The 26,883-nt window shown below is 43.7% G+C and overlaps 1 protein-coding gene across 1 annotated transcript in view; it reads right to left on the bottom strand.

The window, feature by feature from the left end:
• The window catches only part of LOC311242859 (LIM and calponin homology domains-containing protein 1-like), a 192,548-nt gene extending 169,128 nt beyond the window's left edge, over positions 1-23,420 (bottom strand). The window contains 2 exon segments of the mRNA XM_084331921.1: positions 23,135-23,261; positions 23,351-23,420. Coding sequence (XP_084188047.1) covers positions 23,135-23,221 — 87 coding nt within the window. The 5' untranslated portion in view covers positions 23,222-23,261; positions 23,351-23,420.
• Positions 23,421-26,883: the final 3,463 nt, after the last annotated feature.

Here is a 26,883-nt window from a genome sequence, read left to right as displayed (position 1 = left end):
GAGAGTGACGACAATAAAAAGGGATGTCTGAACCAAAAGCTCATTGATACAAGTGTCTGAGTCAGTAATCCAATAAGCCCTTAGAACAGCAGCGAGTTGAACTCCAGGTTATCCACGCAAAACATCAATTGAGCTTTTTCAGCCCCAACTTAGGCATGATAAAAGACCCATTCACTGCATGTGTACATGTTAAGTGGCGTTACTGTACACCAAATATATCTTTATATATAGAGAGAGGAAAGACAGAGTGTGATACATCGGTGTGTGTGTGTCATTTGTAGACGGGAAGTTATTAGTACCAATATTCAAACCTTTTTTTATTTAATTATTTTATACAAAGAGAACCATAGATGTACAGTATACTGGATACGCTCTAAATAAAATCCACCCTAACACACAACCCCAACCTCCACCCACCCACCCACCCAACTGGAAGATTCAAACATTATTACCTTGAACCAGTGTTGTAGTTCTCCAGACCACATTTTGAAGGTCGTGTCATCTCTGACTTGACTGCATTTTTACTCAGCCTTGGACAGAGAGGACTCAGAATTCTATTTCAAGACCAGTCAAGACCACAGTTTTGGAACATTTAAAATCAATAAAAGATCTCTTCTGCAGTCCTGGAACCAGTCCACTCAAACGGCCATTTCAAGGAAGTTTTAGTTTACTCCGAATTTTAGAAAAGATGTACTGCATAGACCACATCTATAAAACAGATCTATCCATATTCACCAAACCACACACAAAGTAGCAGTACTAAAACATAATGCATGGCAATATTAGTCCCCCCCACACAGGCTCAGCGGTCCTCATCATCATTTGCAGGTGGCTTAGGAGGACACTAAACACACTTTTGCATAACATAAGCATTAGCATTAACTTGATACACTCTGGTCTCGACTCTGACTTGATACACTCTGGTCTCGACTCTGACTTGATACACTCTGGTCTTCACTCTGACTTGATACACTCTGGTCTTGACTCAGGCTTGATACACTCTGGTCTCGACTCTGACTTGATACACTCTGGTCTCGACTCTGACTTGATACACTCTGGTCTCGACTCTGACTTGATACACTCTGGTCTTCACTCTGACTTGATACACTCTGGTCTTGACTCAGGCTTGATCCACTCTGGTCTTGGTCTCGACTCAGACTGGATTTAGGTGGTCTCGACTACAACACTGCCTTGAACAAAAACATTAAAGGGTTCAGAATTTTGGAGCCCCAGCCCCTATTTCCTACTTACAATGATCAATTGATCTGTAGAATCTTTTCTCAGCACAATCCATGCTGTGCTTTATAATGGATACGGGAAGCTCTGGCTAGTTTGCTATAAAACCAATTTGAAATAATGCCACTCTTCAATCTGTACAAAAACTCTCTTCAATTGAACTCACTTTCAAGTACGTAGGAAAGTAGGAAATAAGGGCGGCTGGGTGGCGTAGCGGAGATTGCGCTCGTCACCAATGCAAGAGACTCCGGTATCGAATCCCAGTCTCAGCATTGCCTTCGGCTTGGGCCGGCCGTCGTACTGGCTCATTTGGCAGAGTCAGCGGGTGGAAGTCGATGGGTGGGGATTGGACGTTGTGGACAGCGACCCCTACAGGTCGGTTGGGAGACGCCTGCACAGCAGAGACGGGAAGTGGCGAGGGTAGTGTGAGCCTCCCATGCGTTACACCTCGCCAATGAGAGTCCTCGCTGGCAGGCGAAAAGATGTGACAGGTTGCCTCCTCAAGGCTTCTATCCTCTCTACAACCGACCAGTAGGGGGCAGCATAGTTGAGCAACGTTCAAGACAGGGGAGGGGAGAATTGGATACACGAAATTGGGATGGGAGACAAATAGAAAATAAGGAGAAAAAGTGGATAAAAAAATAAAAGGAAAGTAGGAAATAGGTGAAATGTGTGAAAAGATTCTCAACTCCATCTTTAAGTGCCGCACCTCAGAGAGAAGCAGCCTGTACCCCTAGCCCCCAGCCTACGACCCGAGGAGGCGGCAGCATGCCCCCCCTCCCTGATCATCACTACAGGCCAGGGCCCTCATGCATCAACGTGTTCTACGCACAGATCTGTGCGTAACCCGTGCGTACGATCATTTCTAAGCAAAGAGTGGGATTCATCAACTTCAACTTGAACTTGACTTCGTGCTTACATCTACGCACATTTCGGACCTGGCGTACCTCGCGCCCAGTGGTAGAATATATTATTACAACAAGGAAATGAGCTTCTGTGCATAATAACACTGGATGTTCTATGAACCGTAGTTCATTTTAGTTCATTGTAAAATAGCAACAGTAGTGTAATTATGGTCAAAACCCTATAAATAGCATTTGGAATAATAGATCTTTCTCTCAGAATGAATGCAGCATGTCATATATGTTACGATGAATTGAAAATGGGGGACCCTGATGTAAACAAGACGAAAGTCTTTCTCTGGTCTGCATCCCCTTAACAATTGTATGTATTGAGCTGTACTGTACTGTACCCATTCTGCAATCTGTTAATAAAGTTCTCATTCATTCATTCATTCATGGTTTATATAGCGTTATCGGAATATACGGGGTGTAGGCTACTGACTGACTGCGCTCCGCGTAGCTTGATTGATTGATTGATTGAAAAGTTTATTAACAGATTGCAGAATGGGTACAGTACAGTACAGCTCAGTACATACAATTGTTAATTGGGGATGCAGACCAACTTTCGTCCTGTTTACATCAGGGTCCCCCATTTTCAATTCATCATAAATCATAAAGCTCAACTCGTTATTATTTTGCGCACAGACCGCCGAAACACGGGAACGTTTTGATTATATTTAAAAGGCTTTACGTTAAACGAAACAAGTGGAATTTCGAAGCTGTAAGCAGAATAAGTCATATGAATATAGTGTTCTTCCCCCTTTTTACTGTACAAGAAAGAATAGAAAACGCATTGCAATGACACCATGCAGATAGTGGACAGACTATATGATGGAATTCAAGTTCATGTATTGAAAGGCAGGATACATCATACATGCAGTGAGATTCATTGTTCTTGTATATGCTCTCGTATTATATTGTTTATATAGGCTACCCAATACTGACATCAAAATAGATTGTAGTAGTATGCCTCTAGAAATCATGCAGCAGGTAGAAAATTGACGGGAGATCCATCGCGATTTGGAATAGAATTGAGGAGAACTTTAATCCGTGGGTATTAATCAAACAACACGGGAAAAGGCAGTCATATTCCAGCGCGGTCTTTATTAGCCGACAACAAAATAGATGCCTCTAAAAATCATATAGCCAATCGAACACAACTAATAAAGGCATTCATATTGTACAGCACGGTTATAATGACACACAACACAACCAACGCCAAACAGTGGTCAACGAACGGTCTTTATTAGTATTTTGAGCTGTCCAGGCAGAATTGCAGCAATGGTCTTAGGGAGCCGTTGATATCTGACATCACCGTTTACAAATCCGCCTTTTATTTATCCACCTCCGTTACGAGGACCTCCACCTCGGTGTCTGTGTAGTTTCTCTTTTTCGTTCGCTTTGCCATCCTCCAACATTCCACGCACAGGGATTCCCTCATGGTATTTGAAGGGGAGGGCCTGACCATATTTGGTTGGTCGGGGCGGTTTTGGTATGCAAATACGTGAAAGCGTGCACGAGCTGCGGCGCAGGGCCAAGGTGGGATTCATCATGACAGGTGTGCGTAGAGCCTGCTTACGCACGTGTGATGAATGCCGACTTCCCTGTGCGTGCGCTAGTTCTAAATTCCGTGCTTACGTGTGGAAGTAGGTCAAGGTCAAAGTCCACGTTGATGAATGAGGGCCCAGGTGTGGATGACTATAGGCCATGCTCCAGAGCCTACACGCCAGCCTACTATCCCAGGAGGTGGCAGCATGCATCCAAGATGAGGAGCACGTTCAGCCATAGACTTATCCCCCCCCCCCACACACCACACCACAAACCGCCTCGGCCAGTCCTTCAGTTCGTCAGTAGCCATTAGGCTCCACAACCGTGGGCATGGACTGCTGCCAATTGCTGGAGAGATAACGGCTGGTAAACTTGAAAACTGTCTTGAGGAACTTGAGGACTATCTGACTCTTGATAATAAATGCTGCACAAACTCTAGTGCACCATGTTACGACATTATGGACCATGTATACTATCATTACTGACTGATTGAATCCTGCCATTCCACTACTGTTATCACTATTATCACTATCACCATTATTACTATCACCATTATTACTATGTTCTATTATTATTACCTCTTCTGCCTGTACCCCCTCCCCCTCATGCTGCTATGATATCTGAATTTCCCCCAGGGGATTAATAAAAGGAACACTTGACTTGGTATAAACAGTGATATATAACCGGCGTGTGTGGGGCGGCGTGGCTCAGGGGTAGAGCGGGTCGTCCAATGATCGAAGGGTTGGTGGTTCGAATCCCGCTCAAGCCCATGTACATCCCATTGCCGTTGTGTCCTTGGGCAAGACACTTAACCTACTTGCCTCGTATGAATGTGTATGCATGTGAATGAATGTTGGTGGTGGTCGGAGGGGCCGTAGGCGATGATTATTCGCCACGCTTCCGTGAGTCTGCCTCGGGGCAGCTCTGGCTGCAATTGTAGCTTACCACCACCGGTATGACTGTGTATGAACGAATAATGGACTCTGTGAAGCGCTCTGGGTGTCATGAAGAGCGCTATATAAATCCAAGTCATTATAACCCTGTCAATAATAATAATAATAATTGATTAGACATTCTGGTCCTGGGGCGCCCCAGTGGCGAACCACATAGCGCGCTCAGCCGCGACACGGCCGACCCGGTTCGAGTCGAACCCGTCGTTATTTGCCGAATGTCTTCCCCCCACTCTGTCTCCCATTCCTCCTCTGTCTCTCTCTACTGGACTGCCCAGTAGCAATAAAGCGACAAAACACCAAAAAATAAATCTTAAAAAAAAAAGACATTCTGGTCCTTGCAGGTACAGCACTGATAGGCCTCCATACCACTGTAGACTTGAAATAACCACATATCATCTTACCTCTACTGCAGTGTGTGTGTGTGTGTGTGTGTGTGTGTGTGTGTGTGTGTGTGTTGTTGGGGAGGAGCGACTGAAACATCTCATTTCCCATTCAAATGACTCCCTATCTCCGTAGGAAAAGTAGCCAGGCTGGCTTCCAAACACACAGACGGACCAGGTTATAATACTGCGTTTGGCTCACAGCAAAGAATCATCAACAAAGACGATTTCACTATTAACCTTTTTTTCTTTATCATACTCATGTCAGTCAAGAAGTAACTGTTTGACAAGGTTGACACCCACTGTGTGTGTGTGTGTGTGTGTGTGTGTGCATGCGTGTGTGTGTGTGTCTCCATCTCTCTCTCTCTTTCTGTCTCATTGAAGATGGTGACCCACTGTGTTCCTCCAGCTCCCTCGATATGCAGAAAGAGTCCAGCTCCCCCGAGTCACAGCTCAGTAAACTAGGAGGCCGGCTCAGCCTCTGTGACCCAATTAGAATCAATCACTGTAACCCACTGAAATGTCATTCTAATCTGCCTCCGTCCAGACCATAAAGTACGACCAATACTGTACGTCTTCATAACTCTACTGATGTAGCTGCACAACAGCTACAAACACTGCAAGATGAAGGAGTCATTGTAATTCATAATAGATGCGTTTTTAAAAGGTTGCTCGTCACCATGTAAAATTAAACTTCAACTGTAGTGAATGGTGTGCCCGAATCGTCTATGCCTCGTCTCAGATCTACAATAGGGCAACATTATTACAAGGAATTGTAGATTCGATATTTGGATAGTGTTTAAACAAGCAGTTAGGAAAGCGCTTGGGCGTGTTGTCTCAGACACTGTTGCTAGGTACCTAGTTACCTACTGATCCATCTCTCCGTGCGTCATGTGATTACGTAGAATCACAGTAGCTCCGTCCCTCCGGGAGAGAGATTTGTGAACTTCCATGTTGTATTGTTGTGTGTCTGACCTAGACAGCTGGTTTCACAGGGCTTCAGAGAGCAGTGGCCTTTTATACAAAGCTTTATTTACATGTATGCACACTTAGAGATATGTCGATGCTCTTACCAACTTTGCAAACTCCAAGATGGCCGTTGTTTTATACACTTTAAAACCCCTGCTAACAGTACAGCTCACTGGCTCCAAAGTGATTATTTAGGTGGTTGCTTGTTGATCCAATAATTGACCCATCTCAAACTCCGCCCTCTTTTCTTGATCCTCCAATCGACTGTTGTGATTGGCGGGAGTTTGAGGTCAACAACATGCAAAGCGGGGAGAATGAGGTCAATCTATCAGTCAGTCTAGTGGCACATATTACACTATATGTACAGCAGACACCAGTCCTGTAATCAAGCCAAGAAGTTTGAATCCCTGGAGCGTTTGGGGAATAGAGAACAAAAAGCGCCATCTCAACCCGTAACCCTTTCACTGCCGCACTACCAAACGGTTAACCCTTTCACTGCGACAATTCACATAAGATGAACCCTTTCACTGCCACACCGACCGTCTGTTGTGTGATAGTAAAGGGTTAACCTTCTGTCGTGTGGCAGTGAAAGGGTTAAGAAGTGCCCCTCTCCCCCCCCCCCCCCCCCCTCGCCTGAATATTAGCATGCATACTTTTGTCAACTTGCACGGTCAGGTAAGGGTTAATCTAAATATTTAGGATTTGTGGGGTCAAGTGAAGCAGCTGGGGTCACAGCAGATCCTCCCAACCCAAACAATAACAGGCTGTCTTCACTCAGAAGGGATGATAGCAGGTGTGCTGGTCGGGTGCTGAGTGACATGCTGAAGTCTAAAAGCTGCAGAGAGGGAGAGTGGCTATCTGACTAGTAACTGACTATCCATCTACCGGTATGTTCCATGTTCTGTCTGCATCTACAATGTGTATTGTCCCATGTACGCCTGTAAATATGTGTTGCAATGTGTGTGTGTGTGTGTGTGTGTGTGTGTGTGTGTGTGTGTGTGTGTGTGTGTCGCACTGCAGAGTGAGAGAACCTCTCTACTGACAGGCTGCCTTGCTGCCTCCTTAAAGGCTCTCTTTTAATCTGCAGACAGGATGGAATAGCATAGGCAGGACTGATAGCTTCCCTAGGAATTAAAGCAACACACACATTCATAAGTAAGACTTATGACTGTATGTCAATTATCTCAATGATATACTGTACTTATAAGTAGATAACTTTTTCTCAGATCCTCTTTGGTGTCTTTACTTGCTGGATCTTTACTCATAACCCTACCCACCACCACATAATAACCTATAACCACCACATCCTACTGTATAACCTGTCATCACCACATACTGTATAACCTATCACCACACACTGTATAACCTGTCATCACCACATACTGTATAACCTGTGATCACCACACATACTGTATAACCTGTCACCATCGCATATAACCTAAGAACGTGTGGAAAACACTGTACTATGTGTAGCTTCATACACCGACTTCTTGGGCTGTCCTCGACTAAAGAAATTCATAGTCGACTAATAGTCAATGGATTTTGACGAGTAATCGCAATAAAATCTCATTTCCCACCTTATTGTCCTACCGCTGATGGATGCCGTCGTACATAATGACCTCTTCAAATCTGGTGCTTATTCAAAACCAAAGCACACTCCCAGAGACAGTGGAGTAGTTAAGACCCTGGCCTCTGGATCCACAAGTGGCCTAGGCTTGAATCCCATCAGACCCTGCTCTCCCGTGTCTCCCCTCCTCCGTCTGCCGCTCAGCCTTCCAACGGTCTCAATAAAGAAACATAAATACTACGAGAAGTGGACTGCCCACTATCATTTAAAAAAGAAAGTGAATGCTATTGTGATGGCAGGGATGTGCTTATCATATTCCAGTAATGACCGATCAGTAACTCATTCAGTCTACGAGGACCCTAATAATGCCAGATTAGTCGACTAATTGACAAGGGGCAGCAGCCCTACTGTAAACACACTCACTTGTACACAGTGGGGAGGGAGGGGGCTAATCTCCCTCCCTTGACCCACCTCAACACCATCTCCAATCACAAACTATCTGCTGTTGTCATTCATCTCTCAATCATACCCAGCGGAACCTACTGACAGTAGGAGTCTGATGACTTCACTGTATGTCAATTGTCTCAATGATATACTGTACTTATAAGTAGATAACTTTTCTCTGATCGTCTTTGGTGTCTTTACTTGCTGGATCTTTACTCCTAACCCTAAAATAACTACCGTAAGAACTAGAGTACTGGAGAGAACTAGAGTACTGGAGAGAACTAGGGTACTGGAGAGAACTACCATGAGAACTAGAGTACTGGAGAGAACTAGAGTACTCGAGAGAACTAGAGTACTGGAGAGAACTAGAGTACTGGAGAGAACTACCATGAGAACTAGAGTACTGGAGAGAACTTAAGAGTACTGGAGAAAACTACCATGAAAACTAGAGTACTGGAGAGAACCACCATGATAACTAGAGTACTGGAGAGAACTAGAGTACTGGAGAGAACCACCATGATAACTAGAGTACTGGAGAGAACTAGAGTACTGGAGAGAACTAGAGTACTGGAGAGAACTACCATGAAAACTAGAGTACTGGAGAGAACCACCATGAAAACTAGAGTACTGGAGAGAACTAGAGTACTGGAGAGAACTAGAGTACTGGAGAGAACTAGAGTACTGGAGAGAACTACCATGAAAACTAGAGTACTGGAGAGAACTACCATGAAAACTAGAGTACTGGAGAGAACCACCATGATAACTAGAGTACTGGAGAGAACTACCATGAAAACTAGAGTACTGGAGAGAACTAGAGTACTGGAGAGAACTAGAGTACTGGAGAGAACTACCATGAAAACTAGAGTACTGGAGAGAACTACCATGATAACTAGAGTACTGGAGAGAACTACCATGAAAACTAGAGTACTGGAGAGAACCACCATGAAAACTAGAGTACTGGAGAGAACTACCATGAAAACTAGAGTACTGGAGAGAACTAGAGTACTGGAGAGAACTACCATCGCCAGCCAAGCGGACAGAGGGAAAATCACCACTGCCAGTAAATAATCCAATTGTGGTTCACTGCATAAACTGTAAAGTAATTACCATTAACTTGGACGACATAACGGTCTTCCCTGATTATCCAACACAAGACTTCAAAAGTTATATGACATAAGGTTTGAATTACAAAATAAGGGCATATGAAGACTTGAGCTACTGAGTCATCAATCTGCTGCTTCTCAACAACATAATCGCTTGGACTCCATGTTCCACTAATGACAATGTGTTCCAACAAGAATACTCTTATCTCTGTTCCCAGAGGGTGGGACTGGGACAGATTAAGAAGATCATAGCTACTGGATTAGAGCTTCTTACTTTCGGGCCTCTCTCATTTGTGTGAATGATAAGAGCCTATACAGGGGTGATTTATGATCAAGTATCGACTAAAGTAAAAAAATATATATATGTTTTGCTAATAACTGATGACACCATTTGTTATGCTAGAGCTTCATCAGTACAATTTGGTGTATACCTGAACCTTAATTCAGTACTAATATGCACTAATCGCTATAGAGTATCTTGTTCCATCAATAATACTTAAATCGACAGCATTACTTCTCGTTCAGCAACTAAGGCTTTGGCTAAACCTAATTTAACAAATATTCTTAGACTCAGAGTTAAACAGGTCAGTGCGCATGTGCACTCGAGTTTATTCAAGTTCAAAAAACGGCTGAAAATAGCTACAGTCACAATGATGCTGTGGTTCTATTACTTGCAACAGCAACCCCTATCTTGTGATCAGGATGCTTATTATTCCCATTATAGGGCGACTTCATTAAACATGACAGTTCTTACCTACAGTACAACGATGAATGCTGGCTACTTGACTTTTCAAAACATAGAGCTGCAGAGATACCACAATGTGAAAAGAGTAGCACGACTGAAATGAATCATGATTCACGTCCATTGTTCATCACATTCATGCCAATGTTGTCATGGAATAACACATTAAATACGGGAATCTACTGAACTCATCACTCTAGCTGTGCAATAAATAAGAGGGATTTCCAGCTCATCGGAGCGTTGACGGATATACATCCTAAATATACCCTTCTCTCTGACACATGCGCGGTTAATTGTATGCTTCAGTGGCTTGTAAATCACATCTCATGGAGATTAAGGACACCTGCGATACAAGAAGCTACACAGCCCCATCATAACACACCCCGGCGTCTGCTCTGAAGGAGGGTATAACAAAGAGCCCAAATTGTCAATGACATCATGGAATGTTTCAGGGGCAACTAGACACTTTGGCTAGCATGGGGCGCGGGCTTTCCAACACCACCTTGGGCCAGGAAGGGGCCGTGGCAGGTTGAGAAGGAAGCCGCTGCCTGGCATCGTCTCGTGTTGTCATCCCGACATTGGCATGATGCCACGCGAGGATCCAGATGTACTCAAGGCAGGTTCAGGACGGCGGCAACATTCCCCCCACAGAAGCTAAATCAACAGGTTCTTCTCATACGTGCGCCGCTGTGCGGAGTGCCGGCCGTAGTCCAAAGCCCTCTGGCACCTGGTGGTCGTTCCCATTATCCCTGCTCTCTCTTCCTATATTTCCCTGGCTGAGCTCAAAGCAGCCCGGCTGGCTCAGAGTTTCCGTAACAAACACCAGCGGGGCTGTCATCAAGGCCGGTCCCTCGCGCCACTTAAACCTGACATCCCCCCCCGCCCTGTTCCATTCAGATTACCTTCACTTTCGGAGCGTTCACGTGGACGAGCAATAGAATCACCGGACGAAAAGGGGAACTTTCAAGGGACCATTTGAAAAGAAGAGAACAGATTGTTGTTGTTGTTGTTTTGTAGTTTGAAAATATGTCAACGTTTGAACTAAGTAAAAGGAGAAGGGGATACAGAGCATGGTAACACGGGGATCTGTCATCTGTGTCACTGGATCTACTGTAGCAGTGACATCCCCGTCGAGTAGAGAGCCGTTGCCATGGCCCCAGCCCATTTGACTACTACACACAGTGATATCATCGGAATGATACCAGCCTTTGTCAAGTAGATAATATCACTTTCCCCTCCAGAATGTCACAATGGAACTTTGTATTGTTTAGACAGAGGCCCCTTAACGTGTCCTGACTGAGACAGATGGAAAGAAAGAGAGAAAAACACTCAGTCCAAATATAGTGTCTTGATAACAAAGAGACACTGAACAAGTCAAAGCAAGGGTCTAGTCTAGCTGAACAAAAATGCATGTCATCCTTTCCTACAAGAAAAAAATAAAGCAGCAAGTAAACCGAGTTTTTAAAACCACAGACAAAGAGCAAGCGATGTCAGATATTGATTGATTGATTGATTGATTGAAAACGTTATTAACAGATTGCAGAATGGGTGCAATACAGTATGGCTCAATACACACAATTGTTAAGGGGATGCATTGCAGACCAGAGAAAGATTTTCAATTCATAGTGACATTTATGACACACAACATACAGATATATATCATGACATTTATGACATAAAGATATACAGTACTGTTTCATTTGTGACATACAAGATATACAAATATACAATACTGTTAAACAGAGATCCTAACAGAAAATACAGAACATTTGCGGGGGCCAGTTTAGAATTGCAGCCTCCCGTAGGTCCTCTTTGAGAGCGGTTTTGAAGGTGGGTAGTGATTCAAAAAAAAATTACAGCTGTGGGTAGGGCGTTCCACATTGATGTGGCATAATTGCAAAACATGTTTAGTCCCTTGTTTGAGCCGAATCTGGGTTGAACATGATTTGTGGAACTCCCTCTGGTGTTGTGGTCGTAGTATTCACTGACCTTTGGGAAGTATTTCAACATGTACATGGGTACCCGTGTGGTGTAGTTGTAGACCAGGCCCATTGCAAGTTGCTGTACTCTGTCGTCTACTCTAAGCCATCCTAGGTTGTCAAAGTGGGCAGGGGTGAGGTGGGTTTTAGGAGTAAGATCAAGCAGTAGTCTGACCAGTTTGTTTTGTGATGTTTGTAATCTTGTTTTTAGTGCCTTTGAGGTGCTTTGGTACCATGAGGTGCAAGCATAGTCGTAGTACCCTTGAATGAGTGCTCCTGTTAAGAGTCTTCAGGGTATTCTTGTTTACCAGAGAGGAGATCCGGTACAAGAATCTTGTTCGTTGGTTGACTTTTTTGATTACATTGGTTGCCATTTTGTCACAGGAAAGATTTGCCTCTAGGATGGAACCCAGGTATGTAATTTCATCTTTCCTTGTGACAATATTGTCACCCACTGTAACTGAGAAGCCGTTGGGATACAGTAGCACTGCGATTAGTGATTATCATATTCATTTATCTGAAGTCAATTAGAATTGGTGGGGCCAAAGACCAAATAATGTCTGACCAATCAATACTGAAATAATGTCTGACCAATCAATACTGAAATAATGTCTGACCAATCAATACTGAAATAATGTCTGACCAATCAATACTGAAATAATGTCTGACCAATCATTACTGAAATAATGCCTCATTAATCAATATTGAAATAATGCCTGATCAATCAATACTGAAATGAAAATGGGTTCATCAAACCACTCAAAAGAGGGGGAGTTAAAAAGCAAAGTCATTATTTCATTGGCTGCCAATTTACACAAATACCCAGTGGCTACTACTCGCATAGATATAACTAGATGGTGCAAGGTGGAGTCTCCAGCGTAGTTCACCGGTGGCCATCTTGTCACAGGCAGCACGCCCTCTCTTTTGTAACTTTTGGAATTAATGCTTTTGTTCCTGGAAATAAGCCTGCTGCGACTCACAAATATCTAGCTGTTAGCATCGACAGCAGCCAGCTAGCTCGCTTGTTTTATTATGTCACGTTTACTTTCACTATTAAGTAAAAACAAAATCATATGTTGGGAGAGGGTGATTTTCTATTAGTATTCAAATAGTTCCCAGTGACTATTGAATAGTAATTTTGTGAGTTTTGCCCATCCCTACTGTTAGAGCAAAGTTGCCAGACTAGTTTACACCAAGTTTACACCCAAACCTTCTGACATGGAAGACCATGTATCCAGTTATAGGGACAACAATCATGCATTATTTGAGAATCCCTGCTCAAAGGTCCACTCAAGGTGTCAGATTCTCACTTATTTAGAATGAAGACAGTGTGTAACCTCAGCCCGTACAATTACGTGGAATAAGCCTACAATTTAATGGTTGAGTCAACAAGTTCCTCACTTCAGACCGGCAATGAAGACCTTGTAGACTCAACAATTAAATGACATGCATATTCCCCATAATTGCATGTGACTAAAATGATCCTCATTCCAGTGCACCTTTAAAACAGCATTAACATAGACTAGACAGAATGTCCTAACACATTAACATAGACTAGACTAGACAGAATGTCCTATTACATTAACATAGACTAGACAGAATGTCCTAACATAGACTAGACAGAATGTCCTATTACATTAACATAGACTAGACAGAATGTCCTAACATAGACTAGACAGAATGTCCCATCACATTAACATAGACCAAACAGAATGTCCCATCACATTAACATAGACCAAACTGAATGTCCTATTACATTAACATAGACTAGACAGAATGTCCTAACATAGACCAAACAGAATGTCCCATCACATTAACATAGACCAAACTGAATGTCCTATTACATTAACATAGACTAGACAGAATGTCCTAACATAGACCAGACAGAATGTCCTATCACATTAACATAGACCAAACCGAATGTCCTATCACATTAACATAGACCAGACAGAATGTCCTATTACATTAACATAGACCAGACAGAATGTCCTATTACATTAACATAGACCAGACAGAATGTCCCATCACATTAACATAGACCAGACAGAATGTCCTATCACATTAACATAGACCAAATAGAATGTCCCATCACATTAACATAGACCAAACAGAATGTCCTATCACATTAACATAGACGAGACAGAATGTCCTATCACATTAACATAGACCAGACAGAATGTCCCATCACATTAACATAGACAAGATAGAATGTCCCATCACATTAACATAGACCAAACAGAATGTCCTATCACATTAACATAGACCAGACAGAATGTCCTATCACATTAACATAGACCAAATAGAATGTCCCATCACATTCTGAAACGCTTAAGAGGGGAAAACCCAATTCTAGGGAGGGACAAATTTGGCCTGAGGTTTCCTACTGTGGGACGTCTTGGTTTACACCCCCATCAAAGGGCCAGCCCTGCCAAGGGTTCAGAAGAGCGCCCTAAACACCATCATTAGCCATAGCGCTACGGACAACACAGTGGCAGGAAGCAGGGCTCAATGGACAAATGTCTGCAGGTGTGAATGCATGGTGAAGGCCTGATAAATGACCTTTTGACTCAGCCTGATTTCCCCAGTGGCAGACATAAGAGTTGTAAACATTAGATATTAGCCCCTTCAGATCTCACGTGTGAAATTCTAATTTTGATATTATAATGGTGATATGATGCAACGATGGCTACTGGAAGCGGAGTTCTAGACATCCGAGACTGAATTCTCCGAAAATTCAAAGAAACGGGATGCCCCGATCGATCGGCCACCGATCGTTATCGGCCGATAATCAGTATAAATATGCGATCGGGGAATTCCGATAATGAGTCATATTCGCCGATCGCGGAAACTGATCAAGTGGATATCTCACTCGCTTGTCTCAGACGCACAGGACCTGCAAACTGCTCCTCCTCCCTAGCCCCGCCCGCCCCCGTGTAGAGTTTGTAAACAAAGAGGTGCGGCTCCTCTGCTCGAGTCTGTAGTGCATTCGACCTGCGCTAACGTTAGCTACCTAGCTATCGTTACTGTTTAAACAAAATTACCCAGTCAACTATTCACCTTTAGTAGGCATTGTCTAACGGTATTTAGCCGGCTAGCTACCGATAGCTCCTGATATCAACAAATGATCCAGAAAATCTAGTAGTCCATGTTCATACCTCCGGTAGCTTGCATTAGCTTGCGTTAGCTGACGTTAGTTTACTGTTCAAAACGAAATGTCCCATTGAACTAAAGTTCTGTCTTAACGTCATCTAGCCGGCTAGCAGTAGCTACAGATAGCTCTTGATATCAATGTCTTATAACATTGATTTAATGCGTATTCGAGCTGAGGGCTTGCTGAATGTGAAATGACCAAAGCATAACGTTACCAATAGGGTCCCGCTGCAGCGCCGGAGAATCCTTTTTGGAGCTGGGCTACTAGAGTACACACAGACAGTGGAGCTGTTTGCAGATAGCGAGCATTTTGACTTGTTGCGTGGTGGCGATGTCTCGCAGATAATACAAGTACAAGTCTAATTATATAATATATATATTTTATTTAAAAAAAATATATATATATATATAAAATAATTTTTAATTTCTTTTTAATCAAAAACGATCGGTATCGGATCGGTATCGGCCGATATGGCTCACGACGATCGGTGATCGGTATCGGTGGCAAAAAACGTGATCGGGGCATCCCTAAAACGTACACCTGAAAGGGTCACAGTCACAGTGGAGGAGCTGGGTTTAGTTGCTATTATAATATATGAATGCAGTGGCCATTCAGGGCGTGGCCGTTCAGGGCGTGGCCATTCAGAGCGCGTGCGCATTTGGAATTCAACACTGCACTCAGAAATACACCTTCCCAGCGTGAAATGGATCGGATGAACGGTTCTCGAGATATGCAAAGGATAAACAGTAACACACTATAGCATCACCATCTGGCCACATGGCACCGAATTTGACACCAGACGCCCCCACCCCCGCGTCCTCAGCAATACACCTGTCGAGAGTTAAGTCAATCGAATGAATGGTTCTTGAGATACTGTAAGGACAGGCAGAGCCGCACGCAGACATACAGAGATTTCTTCCTTTATAGTTAGATTTATAAGAATTCATCTTATTCCTGTGACAGAGTCCATTCTCTTCGGTTGAAATAACAAACTCAGCAAGACCGACGGCTTCTCAGTTACAGTGGGTGACAATATTGTCACAAGGAAAGATGAAATTGCCTACCTGGGTTCCATCCTAGAGGCTAATCTTTCCTGTGACAAAATGGCATCCAATGTAATAAAAAAAAGTCAACCAACGAACTCGATTCTTGTACCGGATCTCCTCTCTGGTAAACAAGAATACTCTGGCAGGAGCACTCATTCAAGGGTACTACGACTATGCTTGCACCTCATGGTACCAAAGCACCTCAAAGGCACTAAAAAACTAATTACAAACATCTCAAAACAAACTAGTCAGACTACTGCTTGACCTTACTCCTAGAACCCACCTCACCCCTGCCCACTTTGACAACCTAGGATGGCTTAGAGTAGACGACAGAGTACAGCAACTTGCAATGGGCCTGGTCTACAAGATACACTACACGACCAAGGTACCCATGTACATGTCAAAATACTTCCCAAAGGTCAGTGAATACCACGATCACAACACCAGAGGGAGCTCCACAAATTATGTTAAACCCAGATTTGGCTCAAATAAGGGACTAAACACGTTTCGCAATTATGCCACATCAATGTGGAACGCCCTACCCAAAGCTGTAAAGGAATGTGAATTACTACCCACTTTCAAAAACACTCTCAAAGAACACCTACGGGAGACTGCAATTTGAAACTGGCCCCTACAAATGTCCTAAACCAGTTGTACAGTAAATGACCAAGTATGGCTTTGTCAGTATTCCAATGTACAGTGTACAGTGTCCCCCCCCTACCCACCCCCCCACCTCCAATGTACAGCCACCCACCCACCCACCCACCCAACCCCACCCCACCTACCGAACCTCCTCCAATGTACAGTTTCTACGTCAAATGTATATACACTCTTTTTCTGGACACTTTTTGTATCACAAACAGTACTGTATTTGCAAATCTGGTATATATGTCATAATTGTATAGATGTAGCAGTACTGTCTATCTGTATGTCGTGTGTGTCATATATGTTATGATGAATTGAACATGGGGGACCCTGATGTAAACAAGACGAAAGTCTTCCTCTGGTCTGCATCCCCTTAACAATTGTATGTATTGAGCTGTACTGTACCCATTCTGCAATCTATTAATAAACTTTTCAATCAATCAATCAATCAATCAAACCTAGGACAGTTGAGTCAATATCTGTGAACACGCGCCACTCGCTCCTAAAGCTACATTTATGAAACAACCCTTGAATTTGTGATGTCACCTGGATGTAAAATCTGGGGCTGTTCCCATAGAACTACACGTATAGCTGCTCCATAGACAGTGAATGGGCCACTGACAACCAAATGAGGTATAAATTCTGGTGCATCCCCGTTAGCAATACTAGATATTAACCGTGTTTTGATCCGAGAGCTCAACTTAACATTTCATGGCTCCACAAAGTCAGTGCTCTCTCCATATAGTCGATGGAGTAGCCCCAGATTTGACATCCAGCTTTAGGAAAGAGTAGTGCATGTTTATAAATGTTGACTGCACTGTCCCGGGGCACAGGAGAAACATAATGTGAACTGTTAAAACACGTGACGTTCCCCTTTAAGCAACAAGATCGCTGACACCCACAGTGGAGCATAGTTTGAGATGGTAAATGGACTACATTTATATAGCACTTTTAACCAAAAAACGCTTTATAACTTATGCATCACATAATTAACCCTTTCACTCAGACATGCACACACCAACGGCGGAGGCAACCATGCAAGGTGCTCATCGGGAGCAGTTAGGGGTTAAGTACTTCTACTTGTTAACGGGCACGGAGAGGAAACATCCACCCTTCGGTGCCTCGGCGATCCACGCAGTACTTACTGCAAATCCGGAACGAAAGAAATTACCCCCGGCAGGCAAGTGTAATAAGAGATCAATGTTTTTATTATATCTGCTCATGTCGGGTGACATACATCAGAACCCTGGTCCCGTAATGACACGGAACCAGAGACTACAGCAAGAAGCGATGGAGGTTCCCATCGCGACCAACAACATCAACAACGCAACCTGTGGCTACATCTACTGCGCGGACGGCAACACTTCCCCAATGACGCCGCAGCAGACGAGCACACGTGAGGCAGTGACGAGAGGAGGTGAACCGAGGGTCGAAACCATGACGACCATCTCGACGCGGGATGTAAACATCTCGACGCCCGATAGCCGGCTAGCTAGCAGAGCTAACAACAAAAACAACCAGGAACGAGTCCTTTGTTGTCCCAGCACGGCGCGGGACCCGACACCCCCCTCCCCCCTTCTTTGTTGTTCCAACACGGCGCGGGACCCGACGCCCCCCTCCCCCCTTCCCACCCACAACAACACAGAGGAACAGATTACAAACGGACAATACTTCGAACCTGCCAACATAAATGAAATAACCAACGCCAATGGACTGAACATTTTTCACATTAACATTAACAGCTTAAAAAACAAATTGGATGAAATCAAGCAAATATTCATAAATGGTAAGGCAAACATACTGTGCTTCTCAGAAACTAAGCTCGACGATTCTGTAAAAGATCCAGAGATAGAGATTGAGAACTACTCAATAATCAGGAATGATAGGAACAAACATGGAGGTGGTGTCTGTATGTACATACACAAGGACACCAAATTCATCAACAGAAATGACCTGAATCATAAATCAATTGAAACTGTATGGGTGGAAATCCTATTCGAAAGGGCGAAATCCCTACTGGTTGGCACAGTCTACAGGCCGCCAGATCATAGTGGCTTTTATGATACAATGGATGGGTGTTTAGCTGGAGTTGAGGATGTAGACAAAATTCTTATTGGAGACTGGAACACGGATATGCAACGAAAAGATGCACCCGTCTTCAAGGCCTTCAGTAGGTTTTGTGATCTGCATGGCCTCAGCCAGCTAATCACCCAACCCACACGTGTATGTGAATCAACTCAGACTACCATTGACCTCATTCTGACCTCCGACAAGTCCAAGATCTCAAATAAAGGGGTTATAGCATGTGGGTTAAGTGATCATTATATGATATTCTGTACCCGAAAAAAACTAAAACAAAAGGCTGGCTGCCACAAAACAGTCACATCTAGAGACCTCAAAACCTACTCTAGCGAGGCCTTCAACCTTGAACTGGAGAGTCTGGACTGGTCAGATGAACTCAATGGTACACTGGTTGACGAAACATGGCTTGGTTTCAAAACCAAATTCTCAGCAATACTAAACGACATGGCCCCCCTAAGAACCACCAGGGTAAAAAATCGCGCTGAGCCGTGGATGCACTCCGAAATACTGGCCGCTATGAAAACCAGAGACAAAAAATGCTCTGAGTTTCGTAAAAGTCAGTCAAAGCTTACTAAAAGCACGAGCAGTGAACTCCAAGCCCACGTGACTGAACTCAAACTAGAAAGAAACAGACTAAGAAACGACGTAAACTCCATGATCAAAACTGCAAAAAAGAATTTCATCAATGACAAAACTGAGGAAAACAAAAACAAACCACGTGAACTTTGGAAATTACTCAATAATCAACTAGGATGCAGTAAAAAACTTAAAACCAGATTCTCAAACATAAACATAAAAACTGACAACACGCTCATCACAGACAAGCTGGATGTAGCCAATTACTTAAACATTTTCTTCACAAACATAGCCACAACACTGGTAAACAAACTACCCTCCCACTCAGGGCTTTATGGGGTAGAACACATAGTAGCTTTCTACAAAAACCTAGGGGTCCGCAAGGACGACTTCAAGCTGGAAACGGTAACAACAGATGAGGTACTCAATAAACTGAGCGCCCTCCAACCTAACAAGGCCACTGGCCATGACAACATCCCCTCCAAATTCCTCAGAGACTCAGCAGCCGCCATCACACCAATCATCACACACATAATAAACCTCTCCATAAAACAGGGACACGTCCCCAAGGACTTCAAAATTGCGAGGGTGACCCCTCTGCACAAAAAGGGCAGCAAATTAGACCCAGGCAACTACCGCCCTGTTTCTATTCTCACCTCCATCTCGAAAGTCATGGAAAAAATAGTCTACGAACAGGTCGAAAAGTACCTAGCGGAAAAAAATCTAATCTACGAATTCCAATCTGGCTTCAGAACATCCCACTCCACTGACACATGCCTTCTCTATTTGAATGACCACATCAAACAAGAGGTGGACGCAGGCAAATACTGCGGCATGGTCATGCTGGACCTACAAAAGGCCTTTGACACGGTCAATCACTCCATTCTGATTGACAAGCTAAAAGCAATTGGTTTTGATAGTCTATCAGTGAGCTGGATGCAATCCTACCTTGAGGGGAGGGAACAGATGGTGGAGGTAAACGGTACCCTATCCCCCCCCCTCACAGTGAGCTGTGGTGTTCCACAAGGAAGCATACTAGGACCGCTACTGTTCCTAATTTATGCAAATGACATGTCGTCAGCTTGTGACTGCAACTTGTTCCTGTTTGCGGACGACTCAGCCCTGCTGGTCTCTGACAAGAACAAGTTACAGGTTGAAAAAACCCTCAGCTCGGAACTAGGCAGAATCTGCATATGGCTCGCTGATAACAAACTATCATTACACATGGGCAAAACAGAGTCCATTCTCTTCGGTTCAAATAACAAACTCAGCAAGACCGACGGCTTCTCAGTTACAGTGGGTGACAATATTGTCACAAGGAAAGATGAAATTACCTACCTGGGGTCCATCCTAGAGGCTAATCTCTCCTGTGACAAAATGGCATCCAATGTAATAAAAAAAGTCAACCAACGAACTCGATTCTTGTACCGGATCTCCTCTCTGGTAAACAAGAACACCCTGAAGACTCTGGCAGGAGCACTCATTCAGGGGTACTACGACTATGCTTGCACCTCATGGTACCAAAGCACCTCAAAGGCGCTAAAAACAAAATTACAAACATCTCAAAACAAACTGGTCAGACTACTGCTTGACCTTACTCCTAGAACCCACCTCACCCCTGCCCACTTCGACAACCTAGGATGGCTTAGAGTAGACGACAGAGTACAACAACTTGCAATGGGCCTGGTCTACAAGATACACTACACGACCAAGGTACCCATGTACATGTCAAAATACTTCCCAAAGGTCAGTGAATACCACGATCACAACACCAGAGGGAGCTCCACAAATCATGTCAAACCCAGATTCGGCTCAAATAAGGGACTAAACACGTTTCGCAATTATGCCACATCAATGTGGAACGCCCTACCCAAAGCTGTAAAGGAATGTGGATCACTACCCACTTTCAAAACCTCTCTCAAGGGACACCTACGGGAGACTGCAATTCAACACTGGCCCCTGTAAATATCCTAACCCAATCATTCCAACCCCCTCCAATGTACAGTCATTTACCTAGTATGGTTTTGTCAATAGTTCAATGTACAATTGTGTTTGTTTGTACAGTGTCTCCTCCCCCCCCCCCTCAATGTACAGTGTTACTTGTTTATACAGTATGCCCCCCGCCCCCCCCCCCCCCCCCCCAACCACCTCCAATGTAAATTACCCAGTATGGTTGTCAATATCCCAATGTACCCAACCCCCCCCACCCAACCTCCAATGTACAGTTTCTACGTCAAATGTATATACTCCCTTTTCTTGACTCCTTCTGTATCACAAACAGTACTGTATTTGCAAATCTGGTATGTCATAAATGTATAGATGTAGCAGTACTGACTATCTGTATGTCATGTATGTCATATATGTCTATATGAATTGAAAATGGGGGACCCTGATGGAAACAAGACAAACGTCTTTCTCAGGTCTGCATCCCCTTAACAATTGTATGTATTGAGCCGTACTGTATTGTACCCATTCTGCAATCTGTTAAATAAAGTTTTCATTCATTCATTCATTCATTCATTCATTCATTCATTCATTCATTCATTCAGTAAGTGTCTTGCTCAAGGACACATCAACACAGTGCCCATGCTGCAGGAGGAGGCGGAATCGAACCGAGATTCCGATTACCAGACGACTGCTCTACCTCCTGATCCACTGTCGCCCCCAGGCACCAAGTGGCAATGAAACAAGGTAGTAAAGTGTACCCTCCCACTAGGCCTCCGGTCAGGACAACAAATACCACGCAGGACAATTCAGGGAAAGCAGTCAAACCCAAACCATTAAGTGTTGTCTGGGGCATTGTGGCTCATTTCATTCAGAAACCAGGGACCTGCCTCCAGTCCCCTGCGGAGAGAGAGAGAGAGAGAGAGGGACGGCCACCAGGTGTGGGTGGGTAATGAGAGCAGTCCCCCAGGGGCCAGGGGTAGAGGGGTAATAGAAGAACAACAATATGTGAGTGTCATCTCCTCCGTCCATCCCTGCATTCAGCTCAGCTCTTTATCTCCCCATCTTCCAGAAGATTTTAGGACAGTAATGTCTTTTTTTAAGATGTGATTATGGCCTCCAAGGAGTTTGGTGGTAATAAATAGGCCTGCAATGGTGCCCTAGCCTACAAAGACCAAAGTTGCACTTGAATTGGTCTTATACTGAATGTAGGGTGGTCTGTAAGAGATCGAGAGGATGATATAGGACATGGTTGTCGTGTCAGACAGAGGTTTGGGGTCGTGGTAGTGAACATGGCCCTCCTGCTAAACGACACTTACTGTAGGTCTGCAAGACACTGAATTTTTGTGGCCAATTATGTGTAAACATAACATTTCCAAAGTTGTTATTGCATTTTACTAAAACAGATAACAAATACGCAATGTTTTGAAGGGGACGGGAGTCGCAGATGGTCGCAGGCTGACAAAGTCAAGTGTAACGGGGCCGTGGTGGAGTGTGTCGTGATTCAAATTCTCGTTGAACAAAACCCCATTTGTGTGATTATTGTCCGCCAAGCTCACAATGAGGCAAAAATCCATTCCACATGATGCATTCATTGTTTTCAAACAAGCGTGCACGCACCGACCCCACAGCCACGACTGCTGCTGTTTGAGGCGAGTAATCATCATTTGCGTCACTTTTTCAACAGGTAGGCAATAAAAATCGACTTTTATCTTTTAACAATCTGACAGGTCACAGATGCAAACTAATAGTAGTAGTCGTCATTAATAGAACACAACTGCCGATGCAAATGACAAGCCATGTGATGGGAGAGGAGTTTGCCTTATGATGATATGCTATACTGTACCTACTGTACTGAATGACTCACCTCTATCCATTTCTGCGCCTCCAGAAACGCGGAGTCCGGGTGATGCTGATGATGACACTGTCCTATGTCTGCAACGGGACTTGCCATTTGCGAAGACTGCTCTCCAGACTATCAATGAGAAACAACTCTATACGCCTCGTTAGTCCCCCAGATTCAACGTTAAGCGCGTTAATTCTTTGGATCACTTTGACACAAGGTTTAGTCTGTGAGACTCACGCCTCTCCTTCGATGGTTATTTGCCGTCTACGTCGCACAGCCCTGGCAATGCACTTGCTGCTGCTCTCCCTCTGTATCGCTCCCGTTGGTTGGGACTGTCTGTGGACCGACCGGACTCTCCTCTCTCACACCGCAGTATGATTCGCACCAATGGCCAAAAATACACAAAGCAGTGCTGCTTCGCCGTCAACCAATGAGGGCAGCAAGGCACACGGGATCACACACCCACTTTTACAATGGGGAAACAGAGCCAGCAAAAAAAGAAAATTAATTGCAAAGAACCTCTCAAATCTGTAGTTTGTTCAAACCCTTAATCATCCGATATTTTTTTATTTTTTTGAGTACAGGGTATTGGTGTGACCTGCTTGGATTCTACAGGTATTGTTTTCCCACTTTCTCATTCCAGCTCAAAGTGTTTATTTTGATCCAATGCAGTGTTTTTAGCCTTCAACACAACTAGGCTACAGCCTACAGTGTATTTGAGCATGTATAGGCTACATTTAAAATGTAGACCTATGTTTTGCTGATAGATACATTACAATTGATAGCCCACAATCTCCAATAGGCAACCTGGATTTATATATCAGGGGTTATTTTATCTGAATTATGGGCCTTTTCCTATAGGTTAGGCTACTGCTTTCAACACCTGCAGCATGATAATTGATAGGTACCTACTAATTGTGACAAAACCCTTTAGGCCTACAGGTGTCTAGCCAAGGCCTATAAGTTACTTGATTATAGTAGTGTCCAAATGTAACTCCCACGTGTGTCACTCCATTAGCCCAATTATCTGCACATTGTTTCTTTTTCTTAAGGAACGTGGACAGTCTATTTCCCTCTGGATTTTGTCTTTATTGAGATAGTTGGAACAAAGTCTGTCTAAAGAGATGTCGCTTCACTCTGCCGCCATCTTGATAACGAGAACTAACAAGACCCGACCCCTATCTCTTTGAATGGGGAGTCATCCATATAGCTAAGAATCTGTCGTACATGTCATTGTTTTTCTTTCAAATTTGAAGTCACTGGTAAATGACACAGAATGTTTATAGGCATATATAACGGTTAAAGGCAAGTAGTTTCAGCCGCTATATGTGACCTGAGCACCACCAAAACAACATGGTGTTTACAAACACTGTACCATCGAACATAGTTCAGATCAAGTTTTCTCGGCATTGCAGATCAAATATGACACAGCAATATCATAACAAACTTACCACTAAAATGTCAGAAACATATTTTAGGTTCAACTTTAGGTAGAAAGATAGAAGGTTGACAAGCGAACAAGTGAGGCGGCTGGGTGGCGTAGCGGAGATTGCGCTCGTCACCAATGCAAGAGACTCCGATATCGAATCCCAGTCTCAGCATTGCCTTCGGCTTGGGCCGGCCGTCGTACTGGCTCATTTGGCAGAGTCAGCGGGTGGAAGTCGATGGGTGGGGATTGGACGTTGTGGACAGCGACCCCTACAGGTCGGTTGGGAGACGCCTGCACAGCAGAGACAGGAAGTGGCGAGGGTAGTGTGAGCCTCTCACGCGTTACACCTCGCCAATGAGAGTCCGCGCTGGCAGGCGAAAAGATGTGACAGGCTGCCTCCTCGTGTGCCGGAGGGAACACGTGATGCAAGGCTTCTATCCTCTCTACAACCGACCAGTGGGGGGCATAGTCGAGCAACGTTCAAGACAGGGGAGGAGAGAATTGGATACACGAAATTGGGATGGGAGAAAAATAGATAAGGAGAAAAAGTGGATAAAAAAAAAGAAACAATGAATATGTAAATTATTTGTAATACATACGTAAATATATTATTTATAACAGGCACTTGCTGCCCAAAGGTTGACGCCCAGAAATGTCCAGAGCACAGCTAAATAAGAGAATACAGTCAGAGTGAAGGATCTCTGCAGATACAGACACCATCACACACACACATAAGTGATGATTGAGAGGGATTATGTTTGTATGAGTCTATACATAATTTTTTTGTAAAATGTGCATTGTGCCTTTAACTTGGTCAAAAAGAACAAGCGAGCCTGCGTGCAACCAGAGTCCCATCCCCCCTTTATTTATATATATCTTTAGACAAAAATCAATACAATTATACAGCTTTACAAAGACAACATGATACAAGCTAAACAAGGCACACAAACAAATACAAAATCTAAATCAAATCGAATTTATTTGTAAGGCCCCCCCCCGACAACACACATTAACCCTTTGATCGCCGGGGTTAAATTCATAATTTACCATCCCTCGCCAGCCCTATTTAACATGGAGAAGTTCCCCTTCTTTGCAGGGATATAACTTTTTAAATTGTATTGCTAAATTGACATTACCATGGCCCATTCAAAGTCCTATATCTATTGTTCAGGGTGTAGCAACGTTATACTTTTTCATTCACATATTCATACTAAAATACGGTCTAAAGTATGAGTATGTTTTTATCGTTTTCTGCAGCTTTCTCCAGAACGTGATTTATAGCCCTAAAAGCATTATATTGATGATTGTATACAGTTTGATAGCAATCGGCGCGAGATAAAAAATTTCAACTGCACGTACTTCTAGAAGTTACTACGTATGATCTGATGTTGACCGGATGGGCGGGGGGTCGTTTATAATTCCGTGGGCAACGTTATATCATTCATCTAGTGTGGGTGATATGATCATTAGAGCAGTTAGTATAGAAGACATTAAAAAATAACGCTGAAACTCACGTAGCTTCCTCTCGCCGTTGGGAGATGAGCGTGGAACAGAATTTTTTCTATTATGGGATGTCGAAATATCCGATCCATTTCCAGGTTGTATAATAGTATATACGTCCAAATCATGTTGTTTATCGAGTTATTGGCAACGGATCGCTATCCATTGTGTCGAGCTAGAGTCCCGGGACCTATAGCGAGTGATCGGACCAAATTGAAATGAGCACCAGCTTCCACTTCCTGTTTCTTCCCTGGGCGATCAGGGCGATCGGCCACCAGATGGCGCTCTTGAACCGTTAGAGAGTTGACAGGGGCTCACCAGTACATATAATGTCTCCGGGGGAGAAATATGATTTCGATCACAGATTTTTGAAATATTGATATCAAAGACTCTTGTCAGAATGAGCATGGCGGGGAATGACGTGTTTCAGCGTCAACGGCGATTAAAGGGTTAACAGGTTCAGCGCCAGAGGTCGCTATGGGCGTATGGCCGTTGTGCGCCATCGCTTTGTTCAATGGGGATAAATTCCAGTGTTTGCAGTGCTAAAACTATATTAAATATTATAGCTATGGATCTAATAACATAGTCGATTGTCAGTGAGTTTCTTCCGGTCAACATGCAAAAAACAGATAACTTTTTCATCCATACATTTCCGTTTTTATACCATGGTGAATATGAGTATAGTTTTAGAGTGATTCTGTGTAATCCCGGGAAACGGCGCCAAACAGCGTTTTACTGCATTTCATTATAAATCGTGCCATTTCTCGCCTGGATCAATAATAAAATCTGAAATCAACGCTAGATTATCGGTATTATGTTTCATCATGCATGCACGAAAGGG

The sequence above is a fragment of the Notolepis coatsorum genome (genome assembly GCF_963971535.1).
Source record: "Notolepis coatsorum genome assembly, chromosome: 16".
NCBI lineage: Eukaryota > Metazoa > Chordata > Actinopteri > Aulopiformes > Paralepididae > Notolepis > Notolepis coatsorum.
Note: the sequence above shows the minus strand (reverse complement) of the source record. Positions and strands in the feature narration are given on the sequence as shown.